This window comes from Arctopsyche grandis, chromosome 7 (genome assembly GCF_051622035.1).
Source record: "Arctopsyche grandis isolate Sample6627 chromosome 7, ASM5162203v2, whole genome shotgun sequence".
Classification (NCBI taxonomy): Eukaryota; Metazoa; Arthropoda; class Insecta; order Trichoptera; family Hydropsychidae; genus Arctopsyche; species Arctopsyche grandis.
Window position 1 is genome coordinate 14,752,790 of NC_135361.1, and position 24,096 is coordinate 14,776,885.

At 31.4% G+C, this 24,096-nt stretch overlaps 1 protein-coding gene across 2 annotated transcripts in view; it reads right to left on the reverse strand.

Moving 5' to 3' along the window:
• Window positions 1–240: 240 nt before the first annotated feature.
• Window positions 241–24,096, reverse strand: part of LOC143914206 (uncharacterized) — a 40,324-nt gene continuing 16,468 nt past the window's right edge. Inside the window, exons 1-4 of one of the 2 annotated variants that reach the window (XM_077434322.1) lie at window positions 4,457–4,495; window positions 4,178–4,367; window positions 2,088–2,222; window positions 241–538 (exon numbers count right to left, since the gene is read on the reverse strand). In XM_077434322.1, the coding sequence (XP_077290448.1) occupies window positions 366–538; window positions 2,088–2,222; window positions 4,178–4,367; window positions 4,457–4,468 (510 nt within the window). In that variant the 5' untranslated portion in view covers window positions 4,469–4,495 and the 3' untranslated portion in view covers window positions 241–365. Of the gene's footprint in view, window positions 539–2,087; window positions 2,223–4,177; window positions 4,368–4,456; window positions 4,496–24,096 lie in introns of those variants that run through there. The other variant, XM_077434321.1, reaches the window with a different exon arrangement.

The following is a 24,096-nucleotide window of genomic DNA, read 5'->3' on the forward strand; positions in this document are numbered from 1 at the left end:
TGCACTTTTTATACACTGTGCTTATGAACGTTTAAATATTGATAAATATGGATTCAAAATTATAGCATGTACCTATATATGTAAATATGTATGTATGTAAGTATGTATGAATATGTATAGGCTTACAATTAATTCCAATTAAAAAAACATGTAATAATAAAAAAATATTATTATTCATTTTAGAGATCTTTACAAAAATACGTCTATAAATAAAGTATGTAAGTATAGAAACAAGGCGAAATAATTTAATAAATTTACATTTTGCATCGTAAAAAATGACGATGACACACTAAAAGTGCGTTTTAGAGGTTAAATGGTAACGATTACAGGGAATTTGCACGTGAATTATCACATTTCGGTCGTATTTAATAGTATCCATGTCCCAGACCGTGTCCTCCATATCCGAGACCATAACCGAGACCGTGTCCGCTGTATCCGATTTGATTGGAGTAGCTGATTGCAGGTCCGTGATATCCGTATCCTCCGATTCCTCCGAGTCCTCCGAGTCCTCCGTGTCCTCCGTATCCTCCGTTGAGACCTTTAATAAATAATTTTATAATTTCAATACATATTCCGAGCGAATCAAACTTGGATAGGTTGGATTTTAGCAATGATTGGTAGTCATAGAAGAAACTGATGAACTGGTCTGGATTCAAATCTATGATTCATCAACGTTTGAGCTTCGCTGTTGCCAAAATAAAAACTAAAGTGCATTATTTCAATCAAATTTGCGCAGCCATGTTTCAGGACGTGTAGGATGCATCCCGTTAACTCGGAATCCGATACAACCATGTTATATGCAAAAGGGACGATCTTAATCAGGATTTGCTGTAGCAACCATGCAAATCTTGGTCGTGTTCAAAATTTCAAGCATTTGCAATGCATATTGAATGCACCGCAAATGCATGCACCTCATTCTCTGCGAGAACAACACTTCCACTCGTGTCTTTCTCGACTTGAATTTATTCACTCGAGACGGTATGATTTGTGTTTGGTTCTTATTACAAAACCTGAAAATACGTTTAATATTCATGGAGGTTTTTATTTGGACCCTTGTCGTATACGATTTTGAAAACTCCACGCACGATTTTCAAAAAAATAAATATATATGTTTATGTAGAGTATTATTTCCGAGTCTCGGTATCACAATGCTCGCTGGGATTGCGTATGGGAAAAAAGGAAATATTTGAGTATACATTTTTACGGCCTTTAATAACGGCACACGCTGTACACATTCAAGGGAATAATGAAACGAAATTTTCTCACGCGTCGATTCACTACTGAATTTTTCCCAAAGCATCCGTCGATACATTATCGATTGTTGCCAATGCGATACTTTTTCGTGTAAAAATAGAAACCGTTAAAAAAATCGATAAATAAATTGTAGCAATTAAAAATATGAAAAGGTCGATTTATATACATACGTACAGCTCGTTTCGACGTGATTTGCATTTATTCACAAAGGAAAATGCTTACTTGTATCATTCACCTTTTTCTTTATATAGGTACATTGTATTGTATTGTATTGCGATCTATACCTATGTATGTATGTACATCATTTTGATATTTTCTTTTCAATTCAAAAGTATAAGAAAATTTCGGTTTTGATTTTGAACAAAGACTGTAACTTTTTATGAAAAGCATCTGACTCGGAAATTGGAAATATATACATACAAAAGTTCTTAATTTTGAAGCAATCGGATGCTTTTCAAGGTATTTCTATACAGCTCTTAATAATGTACATATATATATATATATATATATATATATATATATATATATATATATATATATATATATATATATATATATATATATATATATATATATATATATATATATATATATATATATATATATATATATATATATATATATGTATATATATATATATATATATATATATATATATATATATATATATATATTTCAATATACGTACATACATGTGATAATATAATACTTCTATCCAATTTAAGCATGTATTTAAAAGTCATACTAAAACTGACATCCTCCGGATAAAAAAAATCATACAAAAGCGTTACGCATCCGCTTGATCTGTATCGGAAAATTGGAAATTTACTTACCGTATCCTCCATATCCTCCCAAGCCTCCAGAATATCCGGGGTAAAGTCCACCATATCCACCATATCCGATACCCCCTCCGTGAGTGGTGCCATAGCTCACTTTAGATACTGACAAAGGTGACAAGTATCCGTGACCTAAAAATAAAAGCGAAACAACGACATACATTCGTGAGTGTACGTTATATAATGATAAAAAGAAAAAGCGTATGGGAAATGCATTTTCACACAGCGCAGCGATCCAACTGGGACGTGTGTTTATTCGCACGTGTAATTTTGCATTTAGCGGCAGTTTTGCGCAACAATGGCAAAAACCGAACTGCGTGTGATACCATACGTGACTGATATCATTGTGCCGGAGTTCAAAACAGATTGGCAAACTGCGGTGGACGATTGCGCGTATTAATTGTTTCGAATGGCACGCACAAATCGGCGTCATTTTCCGCGAACCGATGCCGTGCATTTTCCTGTCAAGTTGTCGCGAATCCGAATTACACAATTTCGTGTTTCCGTTGCACAATCGGGTATTTTATGCGCGTGCAAGAAAAACGATTAATTATTATTTAAATTTGTACGCCGATAGTGGAATTATTAAGCCGGCTTGTTAAACATACGAAATTAATTGCTTAATAGCCGTTTGGATTGTTGTATAATTTTATTTGCTTGTTCGAATTTACATTTATGCGAATAAGTGAATGCGATAACAATAGCGTGAGAACTTGCCTTCCGTAACGATATTTGCGAAAACAAAATGTTTTCTCTACGCTTGAAAAATTTGGACAAGGTCGCTTCTATAGATAATCTTCAATTTTCAATGAATATGATAATCTTCTAATAATCTTCTTTTTAATGATAATTAATATGATAATCTTAATTGAAGATTATCAAATGAATATGATAATCTTCAATCTTCAATTATTTTTTATATATAAAATCAATGCCTATACAAGCCTTTGTGCTCAAATGTATATTTATATATGTATACAATTTAAGTAAATAAATTTTAAATTCGTTTGAAGATTATAAAAAAATAAGAAAGGATTTTACTTAGTTGTTATTGTCTAATACTTTCGTTATAAAAAAGTATATTAATTAATAGAAATTAAACAATATTACAAGGTACACAGATTGAAATCTTAAATCCTGAAATTAAGGGCTCGAGTGTCTTTAAAGTAGTGTGTCCATACGTCCCGTTTTTTATGTGCTTTTTATTTAAAATTGTTTGATTTAGCCCGATTCGTTCGTCTACTGTTGCACAGAAGAATTTTTTTGTAAAACAATCGGTTTGTGTTATTATTTACATCATAATTATTTTCAAAAAACTGTAAAAAAACAATATTTTTATTATATTTAATTTTTTAACTTGTTTCATTTTTTTCTTTTAAAGAAAATATATTCTGGTAAAAATTATATAAACAAAAGAAGAAATGAAAATTGTATAAAATAAATTTGTATTTATTTTATTTGTTAATAACGTTTTATTTGTTAATAATGTTTACACGTTTAAGAAAACCAATCAGCCTGTGGCGCATGAATATAAAATATTATATAATTTTTTTATCTTGTTTTTTTTTCATTGAACATTCTGAAAAAAATTATTTTCCTTGACAATATTAATGGTTATTTGAGGAAAAATTTATAAAATTTTTGGACGTGTAACACATTTATATTTCCCAATAAGTAATAAATTGATCAATAGCCTCAAATTTAGATTAAATAATTTTAACCGTTAATATTATATTCATTTTTTTTTAAATTGCCTATACATGTTTAAAGATAGAGCCATTTTGAGCGCAAATTATTGAATATACATATATGTATGTATATTCAATAATTTGCTATATGAAGCCGTATGTTCTATTTTCGGTGTGTAATTTGATACTTCAAACAAAAAGTTGGCCACGTACCAAAAGAGGAATAAAAATATTCATTTCTATGGTTTTGAAATTAAAAAAAAGAAGGCAGTCTAATAATCCGTTATCACTCAAATAAAATATTTAAATATATTGCAAAATAATATTATATAATATAAAATCGATCATTTACATTGAGTAAACTTTTTAAACTAATTTAATATTCATGATAGCACTTACCATAACCGCCATATCCTCCATAGCCGCCGTTTCCAAGACCGCCGTATCCTAAACCACCGTATCCCAAACCTTCGCCGGCTCCATATCCGAGACCTCCTCCGTATCCCAAACCGAGAAGACCTCTTTTCTCTGTTTTCTTCGCAGGCTCTTCGGCAGCGGCCAAAGAGGCGATGGCGAGTACGCAAACGATCTATTATCAAATGGCACCATTAAAGAATGTATAGTCGAACAATATTAGCTTACGAATTAGATTGATAATCGTGGAATATTTTTCCTTACCAAGAATTTCATTTTGGTAAGGGTTGTAGGCGTGCAACTGTCGATGCCGAAAGAACGAATGATACTCGGCACTACCCAAGTGAGCCTTTATATACGTGCAAGTTGCAATTTTCCCGTGCTCGCTCGGCCAATCGAGAGGTCGAAAATTTCGCGAAACGTTCGATTCTTAAGGTTCTTTATTATTTTTTTTGTTTCTCTCCGTCCCCACTCCGGAGGCTATCGTTTCGCAAACAGAATAATGCACGTACGTTGAGTTTGTTCCGTTCTCACGTGGGTAACGGAAACATTGGACAGACATTTAGCACGCGCCTTCTAATGCGCTGTACAAAAGTCGTTATTGTGTTTAGGATTTTTCGCGAAAGAAAACCCGACGGCTGAAGAAAAGCATGGACGTGTCCGAGCTCGTTTTGAGATTTTTGCAATAGTGTATTCCACTTTCTAGTGCTATTTTTTGAAGCAACGCGTGGATCGTTCCATATTTGGTCAGTTTTGTATTGCATAGCTCTCAACTACAGAAAATTATGATAATTTTTGCTCAAATCTACTGATAATTCGTATATTATAGTAAACTAAAGACCTTGAGAAATGTCTAGCACTTGAAAGCATAAGCCGTTTTTTATTTTAAATAAAAAATTACAAATAAAAATTGTCCATTTAATGTCAATAAACGACTTGTTAGTTACGTGTATTTATTTTTATAGTCGAGTTCAAGTTCAAGCATTAACAATCATACTTAAACAATGTGATTTTCTTATCTCGATTTATTTTTCCCGGTTGGAAATCGGTGAAAATTGTTGGTAATAAAAGTCGTGCATTTCGGCCATTTGTCATATCGTACGTAATTAATTACTAAACAACTAAAGCTTTCAGCAAACTCGGCTACAAAGTTCGCCGAGCTTTATTAATGCACGTTTCAATTGTGCTGAAACGTTTCATTCAAATTCGGCACGAATATTAGCATTTAAGATTAGGGGAACGAACGTGTACCTACATACATACATACTACATAGTATAGTCGAAAACGACAAAACGCCTTTTATTATCGTGACAATCTGTACGCGCTAACGAGCGTTACTAATTGTTAATTTGCGTGAGCTGAAAACCCATACGGTATATCTCTTGTAAGTATTATAGTATGTTAAATGTACGATAATTAATATACAATGGGAATAAAAAATTACTTTACATGAAAACCTGTAAAATTTCTTAATTTTTAGTGTGAATTGATAATATTCAGTACACTATTATGCAAAGCCAATATTGTTTTTTCCAGAAGAATATCAGAAATATTTTTCACAGAAGCTATTTCTCTAATGTGACCTGATTTTTTACGTCACTATTTGCACACGACAATATTCTCTAATGAGAAAAATACCACCATGAGATAGCACACGCTTTTTCTTCTCCATTCCTTCACTTGATTTAATACAAAAATATCTACATATGTATATTTAGATATACATATGTATGTATGTATATATGAATTTTGGTAAACAACGACACAATATTATATATAAATATAAAGAGTTAATCGAAATTTTTCTGAAAGAGCTATATATGTACATATTCGACTAATAATAATACTTAACTTTTTCGTAATAAAATATTTTAAACCTCAATTTTGGCAATAAATAAAATAATTACAACATAGTTTATTACATAGAATTTGGCAATAAATAAAATAATTACTACATAGAAAATTTTACAGAAATTCAGTAAGTTATAATAACGTACTATATATTAAGCCAATTCTTCATCTAATATATAATTTCGAAAGAGACTTTATAACTATAGTTGGATGGGAAACGAAAACAAGTTAAAGTTTCCATGACGACAAATAAATTCGTCTTCGGCCCTGGGGGGTGCAGGCCTCGGATTCTGGTTTACATATAATTTCGAAAGAGGCTTAGTATATATGTATATAGTTTGTTTGTTCGTGACAGTCAATTTAATAATAAAAAAAATGAATATTCAAATAAATTTATATAAAATAAAGCTATTCAAATAAATTTAATAAAGTGTTTACTATAAGATTAGTCATGTTTAAGCGGTTTGTATTACAAATACCGACCGAAGCCGGGTAAAACCACTAGTATTATATAAATGTGATATACATATGAAAATCAGTTTTTGTTCAAAATAAAAATCGGATGAAAAAAAATGTATATGCACATAGTATGCATAGTGACCGTTTGATAAAAATTCTAACCAAAGTTATATAAATTCTGGCCACAAACACATTAAAAATCTGATCCAAAAAAATAGCCATTACATATAAATAAGAATAAAACTAACTACTATACACAATCATATGTACATAAGTAACTAAAAATCCTTCGAAATCCAAGTAAATTTTTTGCGCCCTTTCTGTTCAATGTCCTTCACCTTGAGAGCTCTATATAAATTTAAGGATTATTTTTATTTACTGCAATTTTTTCGGTTTTGGTAGCTTTACATCGCTAAGGCAATTATTTCGCAAAGACGGGAGGGTTTGAACGAGATTACCAAAGCTATTATCCGGGGGATAGTATCCCTGAAGGGCGAAACCGTGAACCTTTTCCCTGTACTACGTACAGTTTATTGATTTAACGATTTCCACGGCACGGCGACGGATATTCGATGCGAAAGAATAAGGTTGTAATTTCGTTTTCAGGCTATTCGTTTTTGGACTCGTCGTTTATTAGCTTAACCAAATAACGCGGCCTCAAAGCGAACTCGTAAAAAAATATATATCCTATTTTCCACCCCTTAAAATAAATATAGGAATTCCTTTGACGTTTTCACTCATCATTTATTATTGTATTTGACCAGCTATATAAATAGGCAGACGCATTTCAATTCTTTCGTCACATTCCATAGAAAAATGACAGTCGATCGTCAAATAAAATATATCACACCTATTTTATTTTCTTATCCTTGATGTTATATTAAATATGACGTTATAATACATACATACATACATACATACGTAGATTTTACATACGAAAATATTGTATTTCATTTAAATAGATACAATATTAATGTCCAAATAGGCAATTGAATTCACAATTACAATTTTTAGCAAAATTGTATTATATCTATCTTTTGTGTGTATATTACGTACATTTCGATAGTTATATATGGATGTATTATACATTTGACTCGTATTATGCAGTTTTATGATTATTATATTGCATAAAATGTCGAAAGGTTAAAAAACAATGCCTTTCGTTTACGCTTTATTTTTCCCAGCGAAACAGCCGGCAGCTTGTTAGCTTTGCTCAACAATGCAAATGCATTTCATTTTTGTTCCATTGACATGTGTTGTTCTATCAAACTCGCCAATTGTCCCAGTCGAAACGTTCGGTTGGTACAAAAAAATCTTGAAATAAAACTACAAACCCTTGTCAATTAAACAATTCAACCGAATCGCCAAGTTCGAACGATATAAAGAAAATTTCGAGCGAAAACTTTCACATCGGTTGCAGGGAGCTTTCCAGCCAATCAGAACTCCAAATGGACCGACTACGATGCGAAAGTTTTCCCGTTTTATGTGCATATTTACGACTCGCATCAGGATGCTGTCGAATACTATACTTTTTTACTACACGCTGTATCGTGTACATGGTGGGTGGGATGGGGTCGATACTAAAACACGTAACAAAATTGGGGGGAAACCCTGCATCTGTGATGCGCTATGGTCCGGCAAGCTGGCAATTCTGTCCTATATACGACCATAATAAAGAAAACAATCGTATCCGGAAGAAGAAACAACAAAATTTCGTCTATTGTCACTTTTTATGACGTGCCTAGTAATTTTGTTGGAAAATTCGGCAAATTTCCGGGGAAAATTGCAATTGTCACGTAATTTATCCAGAGGCGATGAACATAAAGATAAATAGGCATTTTTTTTTTCATAGAATTCACATACATAATATATATTATACTTATGAAAATGAAAATACGTACGTTTGTTTACACTTTCGTATTCATTGCTTTCTGCCATCGGTGGCTAAGGATTGTAGCCTATCTGGAATAGACTGATTTACTTACATATTTATGACAACTTTCTGATACCATTTCTACATTCATACAGGATATAATAATTTCTTCTTCCTCGTCCCTTCACGTTTTCCGTTTCTTCTCCGGAGACAAACAAACAATGGAGAATTTTCCCTTCTTCCCTAGTTTATTAAGGATGATGGTATTACATACAAATTTACCAATACATATGTACATCCATATGTATGTGTACAACTTTATTCGCCAAAATAACAACACTCTCCTCGATACACTTTTTTTCAAACTTTATTAACATCTATGTATTATTCATGCGATCGAAATATAGTAAATGTGTTATTATCTTTCAAAATGAAATATTTTGTCGGATCTTATTGACCTGGAATTCTAATAGATATTAAAAATATATTAGTAATATTTTTTACTGTTTGATTTCAATAATCAAGTCATATACCAATTTAACGTGCGGTCTATGGGTCTAAAGATGATTACTTATAAACTAATTTATATATGTACATGTTTACATACATATGTATGTATATATGTATGTGCATGTAACGATGTATCTATACATATATATATATATATATATATATATATATATATATATATATATATATATATATATATATATATATATATATATATATATATATATATATATATATATATATATACATGTATATAGAAAGGTATTCATATTATTAAATTCGCTATTTGAATAACCTTCGATTTTTCTATAATTACTGTGTATTTTTGATTTTTAAATGTTTTTTATTGTTACTAAATTATGTTCACAATACATCTTATATCTATTTTAATAGCTACTGATCTACTGATCATTTTCTATTTTACAATTTTAATTTAATTTTGTTAGTAATCATAGTATTATATTATTCTATGTAATGTTAATGTACGGCATAATAGGAAAAAGAGCTCAAAAACCTATTTACAATTCTTATAAATGCTCATAGTACATCTAATACATAATATTAATACATCTAAAGTCGGTAACCTAAAGCAGATTGTGTTTAGGTAATCTATGTATTTACCATAATAAAAACCAACTGTGGGTCGTTATATTTTAAAGTGGCATAAGTCCACGTTTCTTCATTTCGCGAAATGTTTCGCAAAACATTGAATATAATGTTTTGCGTTACCAAATATTTAAAAATACTGATGACCTGTGATACGTTTATTCTACTTTTCCAAGATTCTGGACACATTGAACTAAAAGAAGTGATAATGATTTTTGAATTAAGTCAGAACAACAGAAATAGTGTATTTGGAACTAAAAATAAGACTTCCTCTACTTTCAAATAAAACGGCTCATACTTACATTAAACTATAATCATTAAAGCAAACATACTTAGACATATAATATGTAGGTAAAAAACTGATCCATTCAACATATATTTTGTTTTATTATTACAAACGAACGTCTGTTGTCAATTCATTAAAAGAAAACGACCTTATTTGGCCAAGGCATTGTTAAATTTATTTTTCGACCTAACTTTTAAAAGTTAGCGAAGGTTGTTGACACAATTCATTAAAAGAAAAACATGTTAAGTTTTCGTATAATAGAATTTCATTGTTTTCTTACTTAAAGACCAGACCTTATAGGTGTGCCTCGAGGCATTCTATAACTTTTCAATTGTTTTGTGAGTTTACTGACATACATACATACGTATATACATTTCATATAACCAAAACCAATTTCCTTTAATTAACAAGTACATGTATGTAATATGTAAAATATATCAATTGAACTACTTTATATCAATCGATAGAAGTTTTAAATTAATTTTAGATACCCACCTTGCGTACACTATTTTTCTGTCTACAGTTTCGAAGTAAATACATACATATAAATCAATATTGTTTAACAATGTTGGAAAATTTACATTTCGACCAAACAAACGTGCCAACGTATTTCCGATGATGAAATCGCATTCGAAATAACATTTCAGGTAATGATAGGATGAAATATCACAAAACGATATTAAAAATTTCAACGGAAAATGCAAATTTTTACGTTATTCCATCGACGTTGCAAAACGATCAGCCAATTTGAATTGAAATGTTCGTCTCTGGAAAGTGCATTCGATATCGCTTCAAAATTAAACCCAATGCAGATTGTTGTAGAACGTATAATACTTTTTTTTAATCGTACATTTGAAAGATATTTATATTTTGTATATATAAAAAAACAACAACTATACAACTGTTCTATGTATGTGCCTCTTTTGTAATATTCTTATTATCCTTCGATATGATAGAACGGTTTTAATCAGAGAATATTTCAATACGCAAATCTGAACATTTTTAAAACACAATCCAGCAAATATTGCTGCTTTTAGTTTCACCCCGTCATTTCAAATATGTACATTTGAATGTATATATGTATGTACATTGTTAATTAAATCCGTTTTCGTATTTATTTCCTCGGTGGGGGAAAATTTCCTTGGCGAATTGGAAAATATCTCTGCGATTAAATTTCAATTAAAAATGTAATTTCTAAATAAATGTATGTATAATAAGGATATAAAGAGCCTTGTGTGGAATTCAATTAAATTGATAATTGCGTGCACGGCAATTATTTGAGACAAAGGAAGGAACCGCGCGTAATTATCGGCCCTTTAAAATTTTACACGCGCATCGATTTCTTTGGCACGAGGTGTATCCGTCTTTTTGGTACTTTACTACTGGCAATTACGCTTTCCAGTATTAAAGATAGATAGCAAACTAGTTCTGTTAAGTTCCTTGGGTAGATACTCGAAGTGCTCGCTCAATTATCGACACCCACTACACGTACATTGGAAGCGAGCAAAAGGCAGTACACTCGATCTTCGAATTGGAAATTTTACTCTACTTGAATTCAACTATTTTTAGCTAGATGTATTAGCTAGATGTATTATACCTATATTTCATAAATTTATAAATGTATATACCTATATTTCAAAATTCCTTACATTAATTATTTTATAAATATCTACATATACATATGTTACTCAATCATATTCAATGGATGACTTATTCATCATACAAAATATTTTAGTGTTAGAACTTTCACTTAGCATAGAAAGAACTAGAATTTCATATCAATAATAAATGTTACTGTGGAAATCATCGTATACATATATAATTTCGCTATTCTGTGTGTCTTTCCGACTGTCTGTATGTCTGTCTGAGATAACGCTCGCCGTAAGAAGTGTGGTAGCGGGGAAATGGGGGGGGGTGGCGCGTCATGTGACGTCGGGCTGAGTGATGAGTAGAGGTCGGAATCTGAAGGGGCCGGAAACGTTCCATTGTTGTAAATCCTTTGTAAAAAAGGTTCGGCAAACCTTTAACAATGCATTTACAATCTTTGAACAATAAACAGCCCCTTCAGATTCCGGTCTCTAGTGATGAGTGACACATACACATACACACTTCATTCATCATTTCGAACGAGCTCAATTGGTGAACGTGTAATGCGCGCACTTTTTACTAACCTCTTCTTATTTTCACTTACGATCACTAGTCAAAATAAATTTGCGCTCTTGTCCGATTGTTTTCATACTTTGCTATTTTGCTCGGTTTGGTCATCAATATAATTATCATTACGTGCGCGCGCGCCTATTAATTACCTTACTTTATTTATATGTTACAGTGAAAGTATATGTTAAAATATATTTTCACTAGAGAAAATATATTTTCACCCATTCAAGCAGTGAAAATGTATCAAACAATGAATTTACAACGTTTAACTCTAAAATTTAACCCTAACAACGCAATCTTAAATTAATAGAGTCAACCCTTACTTAACCTAACCTATCCTAACCCATAAATAATACCAACCCTAACAATCTAATCTTAAATGAATAAAACCAACCCTGAAAATATAACTGGTTATGTTTTCACTGAAACGTCAGTGAAAATATATTTTCACTTAAAATATAATTTCACTGTGTTTTAATTCGTGTATCAATTCCTTTCCGAAAACACCCGCTAAAAACAACAGGCAGAACACTAGTATTAAATAAGAGTGAAGCCTATAAAAACCTTGAAATGATCAATATTCATACAATCAAAGAGTCAATAGTTTACATTAAACACTACAGTTGCTGGTCAGTTAACAATTATAGGCCACTTGAATTTTAAAATTAAAATAAAAATCCTGTGAAATTTAACCGACTATTAACTGGCAGCAGTATATTATTTTTAAATCGTTTGGCGTAAGCTTATCAACTTTGATGGCTCCGTAATATACAGCACAAGACAAAATAGCGCCGACAAAACAGCGCAAAGCATAAATGAAAACACAAAAATATAAATTTTGATATGAATACAATAAGAACAATGTATACAAGAAATTTAATAGAACCACAGAAACAATAAAAGTTCCACATAGGAGTCGAATGAATACATAATTTGGCATGAAAAAGTTAGCAATATTTAGATCGAATTAAATGAACTTAAGGATTAAGTCTTTTTAATTGTTGATTCTGTGCGTAGTTGTTTGTGATTGAAAACATAAGGAATCTTATCAGCAGCGATTTGCACTGTTTTGACGCTGCGTGATTTTGTCTGCGCTATTTTGTTGCGAGTCGGAACACCAACTTTGCTGGATCACATTTATCTGTATATTTCAAAATGTAAATGTAAGAATTAAATGAAAATGCTAAAAAACAGATTAATTTATTTTGTCATTGTCATTATTGTCTTGTAAATTTTCATTGCAAATACCAATAATTATATCATTTATTAGTGAAATCAAAATATATATGAGAGATAATGATAGCCTTTAATGAAAATTTTATAAGATATAGTATGAAAAAGCTAAAGTTATAGGCGTTTAAACAATTAAAATCTGACAACACGAGTGGAGGGCTGAAAGTCAAACATGCATTGGTCAATCACCCGAAGGTATACGAGATTTTTTGAATTTTAAGCATATTTATTACCATTATATTTTATTATCGAGTAAGCGGAAACAATTTAAATCTCTATCGGGGTCCAAACCTCGCAAAATGGCAAAGTTTCAAAGCAATCGAAAGAGTTTTGGGAAGGGAACACCTATCATTGCATAAATGAAACTAAGAAAAACCTTGTAAAAATAGCAAAAGTTACTTTTTATTATGGTTATTTATTCATAAAACTTTAACGCAATATTAAAGACTGATTGTACATCACCCAGCCTACTAATTACTATTGTCATTATATGTATATCATATGTACTTTTATACTAACAATGTACCCTCACGAATATGTGTACGTATGTATGTATATATTTCTATGTCAAAAATCAAACTGCAACCTAAAGGTATTCTACAGACATTACACTCGACTGCAAACACAGGTATCGAAATCCTATTAAAATCATGGATAATTTGATCGTCTGTGAGATTGAGGGGTGTCAGAATGCACCCCCGCATCGGACCGTTGTTTTGCCAGATAACGACCAACAGTCACGAACCGGCCACCATAGTCTTCAATCACGAATTGCGGCCACCGGGCCGGGTTGGGTTGGGCCGTTTAAAGCCATTGTTCTGACGAGACTTCGATCAATCGGTCGAGGTCGGTTTGCATTCCGTTTAATGTCAACTAGAAGTAGCAATGATGCCACTAAAAGTCTTATATGATTTGTTATATAAAATTCAAAATTATCTCAGTATACGAATTGAATGAGCTGTTCATATAATGTACATATATGTTTTTTTGAATTAGGTACTTTAAAGTACCAAGTTGATCTATTAACCCAATTACTATAGAATGGAGATTGAATCATTAGATGTTATGGTAAGTAAATGCTTCAGGGAAATGTGGCTATGACACTTTTCCATTATTCTATTAATAATTATCACAGTGGACTTAACATTATTAACTCTCATATTGCACACATTATGGCTTGATAATTGACATTTTATGATATTAATTTTCCACTGTTCATAATATCTATGAGATTGTGTCGAAAATTCAACTGTAAAATTTTCACTGATGCAGATATGTATATTTCAGCGTATTATTTTGTGTTTGATCTCTTTTAACATGAATTGTATCCACATTCATATGCATATATGTATATGTACATATGTATATGTATGATAGAAATTTAATTAAAATCTTTCTACCGGATGAAAAATTCTGTAGACTTTTGTATTATTTTGTGTTCATTTTTCTCGTATAATATATTTACATATCTACGTATAACATCTGCGAAAAATATATGTACATACATACGTTTCGTATTGATCATGCTGAATTTTGTTGAATTAATATTAAAATTATGCGAGAGCTTCAAATTTATTTCTTGTGTACATTAATGAAACAACGAAAAATATTAGAATTATACATATTGTATTAATAATAATTAATTAAATTTTATAAATGCGTGCAAAAATATATCAAGAAGGTCGCAACAGGTTTTGAAGGTCTGAACCGAAAGGAAACAAATTTAGTATTATGTATACTTTCTAACATTAATTAAAGATCGCACTTATTGCTTCACAGCAATAAATTTTATGTGACTTATTATTAAAATTAAGCACTAATTACAAGTCCTCTCGTATATCATTTTCTAAGGAATTAATTAACGCGGACCATTATTTAGTTAGTTGACGCTTACTTCACTTAATAATTAACATGAAAAGCTCTTTCAATTACAACATGTTTTTTAATTAAAAAACTATTCATTTTCGCATAGGGTTCCAAAATCTTTTATTTTAGTATTATAATTCAGGCCTTGGCTTATTTGCAAAAAGGCCGTGTCATAAACATACATATAACTTTTAAATGATTATTTTAAATGCCTAATAGTCCATTTAACAATAATACGATTTTAAATCCATACCAATACAAAGATCAGTTATTAAAGGAACTATCTATATATTGACTAGCATTTACACACATAGATATGCCACAATATGTGAGAATTGGAGCAATCTTGCAGTTTAATGACATTATTGGATATCAAAGACCAAGGTTACTAAAATATGTATGTGGGAAATAGTATACATACAATGAAATGAGGTAATGATCTAAGTGATTTATTTAATTATTGCGTTTGAAAAAAAAACACTAGATATATGTATGTACATATGTTTTTCAGTACTGATACAATAGTAATGAATCGGTCCATTTTTTCCACGTATACAACTATGAATTGTTTTCAATTGATATCGCTAATGTAATTTGTTCGTATCGTTATATAATATTAACGTGCATGAAAAAAGTAGAAGTGTAAATTTTAATATTTTATAGTTAATCGCAAGATGCTATCATTAATGAAAATAATTTGAAAAGTAGGTAATAATGAGTGTTTTCAACTAGAACATCACGCGAACTTATCTTACATATTATTTTAGATTAATAATTTTCATATTTTTACACACAAAACCTTGACATTATACTCTCGCGATAAAAAATCATTTTTTTTATATAATAGGTATAATAAAAAATGCGTAAAAAATACTTGTATCGGAATTTTAAGTAGTTTTCGCACATTTTGACCCTATTTTTATTTTCGAAAGTGTTGTCAACTTGTCATGACAATGACACGCTTGCTAACACTGCGTCACGAGAGCAAGTACATGTAAAACTTATTACGTGATTTAGGTTTCGTTAATGCCTTATTGTTACTCAAAGTGTGGTCGAATTTTATCCAAAAATTAGCGTGCTAATTTAAATACATAGTATAATTGATTTGGTGTGGCAATTACTACATAGGTTCGACCTTCAGTTGCACTTTTCATTGCCGAAATGTGCATTAATTAAAACTTTTAATTGTGTTCTATTTTATAGGAAATCTTGTTAGTGCGTAGCCGATTTTATCGCATTTAATTTACTCGTGATTACGGCCTTGGACCTAAATATGTGCGTGCTACGGCCAAAATACAACGGAATAATTCAAGCGGGACGTTTAAAAAAGCAGTACGATTTCGCGTTAAATGAAATTTATTTTCAACATGTTTATATTTACTTTTCAGCACGCGTATAATCGCAATATATAAAATTACTTTTTCACGTTTTGTTTTGTTTTGTTTTTACGGGGTAAATCTGTAGGGCGCTCTCGTGAATAGACGACTCAATCCAACCTCCCCTATTTATTATCGTTGTAATTTTTCACGTAAAGTGATTCGAGTTCTCTAATTCAGTTATATTCTTAGCATTTGGAAATATTCTGTGTCTGCACCAGACTGGGTGAGACGATTCACTATTCATGAGAAAAAATATGGCTAGACTGCAAATCGTCGCGTTTAATTTCGATTCGAAACACATTTACTGTTTCAATACAAAATCATTTGCCATTCAAAATACATCACTCTTCCAAAACGAAAATTTTAAATGCTTGCAAATGATGACTATTAATTTAGCGTATATAATAGACGTATGTATGTATATCGCAAAATGACCTCATCTTCATCACTGCAATTTTATGTTTCATCATAGCATCTTTTAGTAATGATACTATCTTAAATTAAATCAAATTTTCACAACTCTTAGCGTGGTCCTTAGTTTGCCGAAAAACAAATTTTTCTTTAGAAAAATGCGTTTTTATTTCGAAATACTGAAAAACTGTGTACATACATATGTATGTATTTTATAATTGAAATATAATTATTTTTTTACGAACATACATTTGTACAAATGTATATGTACTTCAATTAAATTAGATAAAATTTTTAATTAAAGGCTCGTATGTACTTTTTAAGCAACAATCGTAGCTTACGGTGAAGACACACGGTACGAGGCAGGGGTTTTTTTTTATAGTTTTGCACATGTATAAAACGCTAGCACGCCTAAACTATGCCGTTGCAATCCTTATCAAAACTCACCCTCTGTATTGATAGTTTATCTTTGTATTGACATGGGTGGGTTTGACATTGATTGATTACGGTAATTACGGTATGAATTAATAATGACATGAAGATACGCCCATCACAGCTGGAAACCATAAGCACGTCCCGTGCCACATTTATATGCGTGGTGTTACAGTAGGTAAGAACACACTGAAAAGTATTTGCTTCTGAAACGGACTTAATAAAAAGAAACATTTCACGCGGAGAAATAAATTTTAATGATTCGTTTATTTTATCGAGGTAAGCCAGTTATCAATAGAATTTTTGTTATTAATCCACAAGAATAGTCGAAATATGATTATTCTACGTGGAATTTTATTTAATTATTATATAAAAACAATTTAATATATTATGCCTATTAATTCAATTCAGATTCGTGTAAATACGAGTAAATACTAGTATGAGCTTTTAGCTCGCAATTTTACCGATTTAAAATTCAGCACACTTACAATTAACCCTTTTAAACAAAAACAAAAAATAGCGTGGCCAGAACCTATCCCAATAAACATGTTTCAATAGAAAATACTCAATATAAAATATTATTAACAGCGGGAAAAAATCCCAAGTGAAAATACGTACTTTTGATTTGAACTGGACGACTACTTGGGGAGATTTGAAAGCTCAAAAGTAGTACAAATGAAAGATAAAATCCCCGACTATAGATTCCAATATTCATTTTGAACAGGAAATTGACAGATTTTGAGACATCGATCGAACAACACCAAGATATAGAAAAATCGCGCGATTTAAAAAACGGGTGACCGTAAAAAATTTGACTGTGAAAATGTCGAAAATGTTCGTTTACCATGCATACATATGAAAAACGGTTAGTATATATATGTATATATCAGAGGCGTGCGGTAAAACTCTCTCTCCCTCCGTCGTACATCCTCACTTAATTTGCGCGAGCAGGATACAACAGGAACAAGAGGAACAGGCTTTTCCTCCCGTATCCTGCGCGCGCACATTGTATGACAAAAAGAGAGATAATTTCACCGCATCTTTCGATTTTCGATCATTGCCTTCTGATGTTTGCTTTTTCGACCTTTTCACTTTCGGTGCCGTGAGGTAGACCCGTACATAGGTAAATATCAACAACACTAAATTAAAATTATTAATATAGTCGAAGGGCGATTACTACATAAGCTATACCCATATACATACATATGAATGTATATATGTACATATGATAATATAATATATTATAATACACAAAATGAAATCAGCACCGTGTGCGACCCCCCAGTTCGTTGTCCCTGCATGACTCGGCCATAACGGGCGTTGTTCAGACGTGATAATTGAGCTGTCAACGACACGGCCACATCGCATTATATGCTAAGGATGCCACTCTGGACCACCTCGAAAAATCCACTTCGACCCGGACCGACCCCCCATTCCTTTCCAACTCTGACCCACTGTCGTGTCCCTCCCACTCGGTAACAATCGTCGATTTAATTTTTAATAGCCGAAGAGTCATTTCCCGATCCGTGTCTCTTCCATCTGGGAGTAATCTCTCTCCGTCTCGCCACTCCACAATGGTGTACGGAACCTCTCTAAAAGGGTGCCTTAAAGAGGCGTTGAGAAATTTTCCAGGTTCCATTCATGTTCCGGTACTTTTTCTACGCTCTCAATGGTACCCGTATAAAAAAGACGTTTCTTTATTTAATCCCTTGGCCCCTCTCGCTTATTGAGAATTCTAAACCTCATTCAAATACGCCTTTGACTTGTTCAAAGTGTCTTTTTGAATTCGTCCTTTCACAACTCGAGCTCGCGTCATTGTTATTCTCGCTAGTTCAACTTGATTTTTCAATCTGAAAAAATACAGATTTTTTTTTCATGAAAATCGATTCGAATGGTACCCAAATACACATTACATTTATACAAATAAGTATGGTTCAAAAAATACATAGAATACAGTTTGAATTCAACCTTTTTTTTATATTCTTTATTACAATTTCGCCATAGTGACACACACGACAGCGTATCTTTTCCCAAATCTGTGTACATATGTATATATGTACATACATGTATGTATTTACGTTCATACATATCCACTTTATTCATATATGTATTTTATTTTGTAATATTCTAACCGAATTGTCCAGTGTTGTGCGTGAAAAAAAAATCAGAAAATTTGGTGTACTTTATTATTTGATGAGTTTATGAGAAAATATACCAAATTTGATAGTCCTATATTGAAAACTATAGTTTTGCATAACGGACAAATAAACAATCGCTATATCTGAACAAATATAATATTAGAACACGTTGTCGATCCAAAATTATACAGGGCCTCGTTCACTGAAGTTTAAACAAATCCAATCTAACAGAAATCTGGTTAAGGAGCCTAATGCCCCATGTAACCGATGACTAACCCATCAAATTGGTACGTGGAACAGGAGAAGGGAAAACTGTGGCATTTTATATAGAAGAAAACATACAACTGATAATAATAATATTTCAAGCCTACATCTAATATACAATTTCGAAAGAGACTTTTTAGATACATATGTTTATAAGTAGCTTTGGATGGGAATAGTACACAAGTCAAAATTTCCATGACGACGAGTCGAATTGTTTTTTTCATTTAATAAAAAAAACAAATAAATATTTATATACTATTAGATTCGCCATGTTTACGCTGTTTATATTACAAATACTGAGCGAAGTCGGTTAAAGCAACTAGTTGTTTATAAACATTAAAAATATTGACAATTACAGAAAGGGTAAGAAAATTTGGTTCAATTTAAAGAGTTTGATCAATTTAAAGAATTAAAAATTTGGCTTACTGTCCATTCAGCCAAGCGTCCGTCGGCCAAGTGTCCATTCGTACAATAAATTGGACAAAATAAAATAACAAAATAAATTGGTCAATCATTAAATTGGACAAAATTGTACAAGTCGTAGACGGTATTTAAAACCAATGATAGTAAAATGGCCTACAGACATTTTACAACATACTAGCCAATCTAATATATGTACATACATATAATTTCGAAATAGACTTTGTAAGTTTGTATCTTTGGCTGGGAACTTCGTAAACAAAACAAAGTTTCTATGACGTCAATTCAATCGGTTGAATATTATATTTTTTTCGATTCAAATAAATTAAATAAAAAAAAATACGGAACGAAGCTGGGTAAAACAACTAGTTAGCTACATATATTTAATAAAAATCAAGGTCGGTTTATACATTGATAGGATCGTGTCATATGTATACACAAGTACACGCCACGGCTAATCACACAAACTGCTGAATGCATACGATTTCGGAATATATTGTTGTGGTACAGTACAAATTTCGTCTATTCAGATCGTCACGGTAAGTAGCATACAACCACACAGAGACATGTAACATTATTTGACCCTGCCCGGTTTCCGAGTCCCGTCACGTGTAAATTGACCGTAGTACTGGTCGGGGCCCCGGAACGAACACGTTGCGGTCGTTGTATAAACAGACTACTTATGTATGCATGTGTTTCTAAAAAGTATAGATTATGAAAATAAAATCCATTTTAACTAAAATACATTCAATATATGATATGTTGTATCTAACTACATATAGTAGATTGACTGTGATTATAAATTTATTTTCAAGGTTTGGCATTTACCTTTAATTTCGAAAAAAATATCATTTTATCGCTAGATTTCTAACTTAAAACATCTAATTATACAAAGTAATTTTTAATCCTAAATAAATTAATTATTTTAGCGTATAGAAAAAATAATCAACCTAAAAATCTTTCACTTGAAACCAGATTAGTAAATTTTATTTTAAATTAAAAATCACATCGAAGCTTCAGATTATTTTCACCAACAAAACAAATCCGTTTTCTTTCTAGTTCAACCTAAATCAAAATTTTATATTTTTGTCAAGATGATTATACAAGAAACTTATCTTGTATTATCTCTGGAATATAAACTCAAATCAATCCTTTTTATCCGTAATTACTCTTGCAAGTGTTTCGATGCGGCTTCAACTTTGTTGTCATCACTTAACAGCCAACCTAATTGAAGCCTTCCAATAAAGAGTATACATATAATCTAGGTTTTTAATTTTTCCTTTGTCTGTTAACTCACAGCTTTTTTAAGACATTTCATGTGATTCATATAATTTTGATCAGATATTACCATTGAGAGTACAAAATGTACATATATGTTAGCAGCCATAAAATAAGAATAAAGTACATACATACATAGTTGTATGTAAGTAAAGTGAGAAAGGCAAAATCGGGATCTGCTTTTCATCTAAATTGGATTGAGAGCTGCTTTTCATTTAAATTTTCATGGCGACCGACTTTTTTGTTGTTGTTTTTTTGCTTATAAATTAAAAATATTCATTTTAAAAGGCTTTGATTAACTGCAAAAACAGAATAATTTAAAAAATTTCATAAATATGTCATAGACGTTTTGTCATATTTTTTATGATCCAAATATTTCAATTGTGTCAAAGTAAAGTCAGCCTGCAATTCAATCAGCTGTAATTCTTAATTTCCCACATACATTGGAAAATTCATTGCGATGACTATTGCTAGACTTATTATTTTCATCAGAAATTACTATTGCTAGACTTATTATTTTCAGAAATTATTATTATTTTCAAAATTCAGAATCTTAATTATTAAGAGCAAATGTTGATTCGCGATCGACTGGTTAGGAACCCTTCGTCTAAGACGTCTAATGTATTTTTGCTAGGTGTAAAAAGACATCTTTGTGGAGAGTTGAAAGTGTTTGATCAGCTTTGAATATAAAATATATGTATAGTTAATAAATTAGCTATCCTAATCGATAAATATAACCATTCCATCGGCCACTGTGGCGTGTGGCAATAAACGAAGATAATCCATAAATAACAAACGTCAGCGTGAACTTTCATTCCAGCTGCCGTAGATTATCGCTGATAGTGGGGAAAAAATATATAATCGCTAATATTGCACGGGAAGTCATAACGGTATATCGGTGGAGGGGAAATCGGAAAACTCAGTAAAAAGCGGGGAGGAGAGAAGGGGGGGTGGGAAAATGTGTACGGTCAGCGATCGCGCACCTTTGCACGCCCAATTAACTCCTATACTGCGGATTTTCACAACAGCCGTGTTATTTTTTCGTGAATTCGGGGATGTGAAGGGAATTCGCGAATTTTAGAGACGGGAATGTCGGAAGGCTCGTTATTATTTTTATCATCATTTCGCGCGTTTTGTCGACGCGCCGGGCACAATAAACATGTCGGACGAGTCGGCAAACAATGGAAAAATAATCGAGTTAATGCTTTGTTACACGTGAAAGGTATTTTAATTTTCGAACGCAATTTTTTTTTTTTTTGTTGTTTTACGATATTATTTTTGCACTCCTTCGTATTGTTTTTCGATTTATTTATTATTATTGTTTTTTAATGCGAATCTTCTTTGTGTGCGTCTTGTTTATTATGTTTTCGCGTATTTTGACCGGTGAAATATGCGTTAGGTACATATCTATGTAATTTGCTCGCCCTTTCATACACACGGTGATATGTCTGTTTATTCACGAGCTGTGGTTACTCTTTTTTTATATGCGAGACGATATCGTTAAGCTATCTGGTGAATGTGTGTGTGTTTTATACGATTTTAGTTTGTAAACGCGAGACATAAAACAGGAAAGTCATTTGGCACTAAAATCCCCAAGCTCCAAGGGGGTTCTAAATTTATTTAAAACAATAGCTGTAAAATTTACTTCGTGGCGCAATTTAGTCATAAATATAATTTTATATTGCTTTTTTATACGCGAAGTATTATGCGAAAATATTGTAATAATACTCATATTTTTACAATGAAGCTTTCAAATAATATTTTTATACGCACATGTGAATTTTTTATAAAGAAAATCAAGCTCATTTCATATTCTGTATATATGTAAAATATAAAAAAACCAATTAAATATTTTTGATACATTTCCATTGAATGTATAATATAATATTATATATTGCCGGAATATCTAATGATACATGAACTTTTATGATTATAATATTTATGACTTGAAAATATGACATACCAATTATCAAATATTCGTTTTCAATTAACGGTTCTTTATTGCTTTCGACCAATCGAGGCACACGTGCATCGATGCAATCGTATCGGAAATATGTATGTTGATCGGTATTACTGCATTTCGTGTCGGAGCTTCGTTGCATTTTTTGCGCAAATTACAATGCGGAATACGAATTATGTGGCGTGCAATCGAAATGCAATACGCCAATTAGTAAATACCACAATGTATTATATTATACAATGGGGTATAAGTTCAAAATTTAATACAATAGGTACGTACGAGAAACTTTCCTAATCTGAAAGCATCGTAAGTTACCCTATTGTTTGTTTAGATTGCGCCATTGGAATTATTTACTTTAACAGTTCTTTTAAAGTTAGTTATGTATTGTGCAAACTTTCAATATTATACGTCTTCATTAAGGATAATCCCCCCTATGTGAAAAATCCATTTCGATTATCGCACTTTTTATATGCCGATGTATGTATGTATGTATCGGCAATCACTTCTAATGTTTATATTATAGAATATTTTAAGACAGCTTTAAACTTGAGCCGATAATTATCAGCATGCTTTACAAAAGATTAAACCCAGACTCATGCAAAATTTTCGAATTGATACAAGTTTGCAATGTGCCATTGTACGTAGATTATAATTCAGGTGTGTAATTCGACTAATGCACCACTAATATCCAACATGAATCTCAATTATACGACAATTGTACATAATTATCTCCTTAGCACTCGAGCAAATGGTAAAAGCGCCCAATTATTTACTTATTTA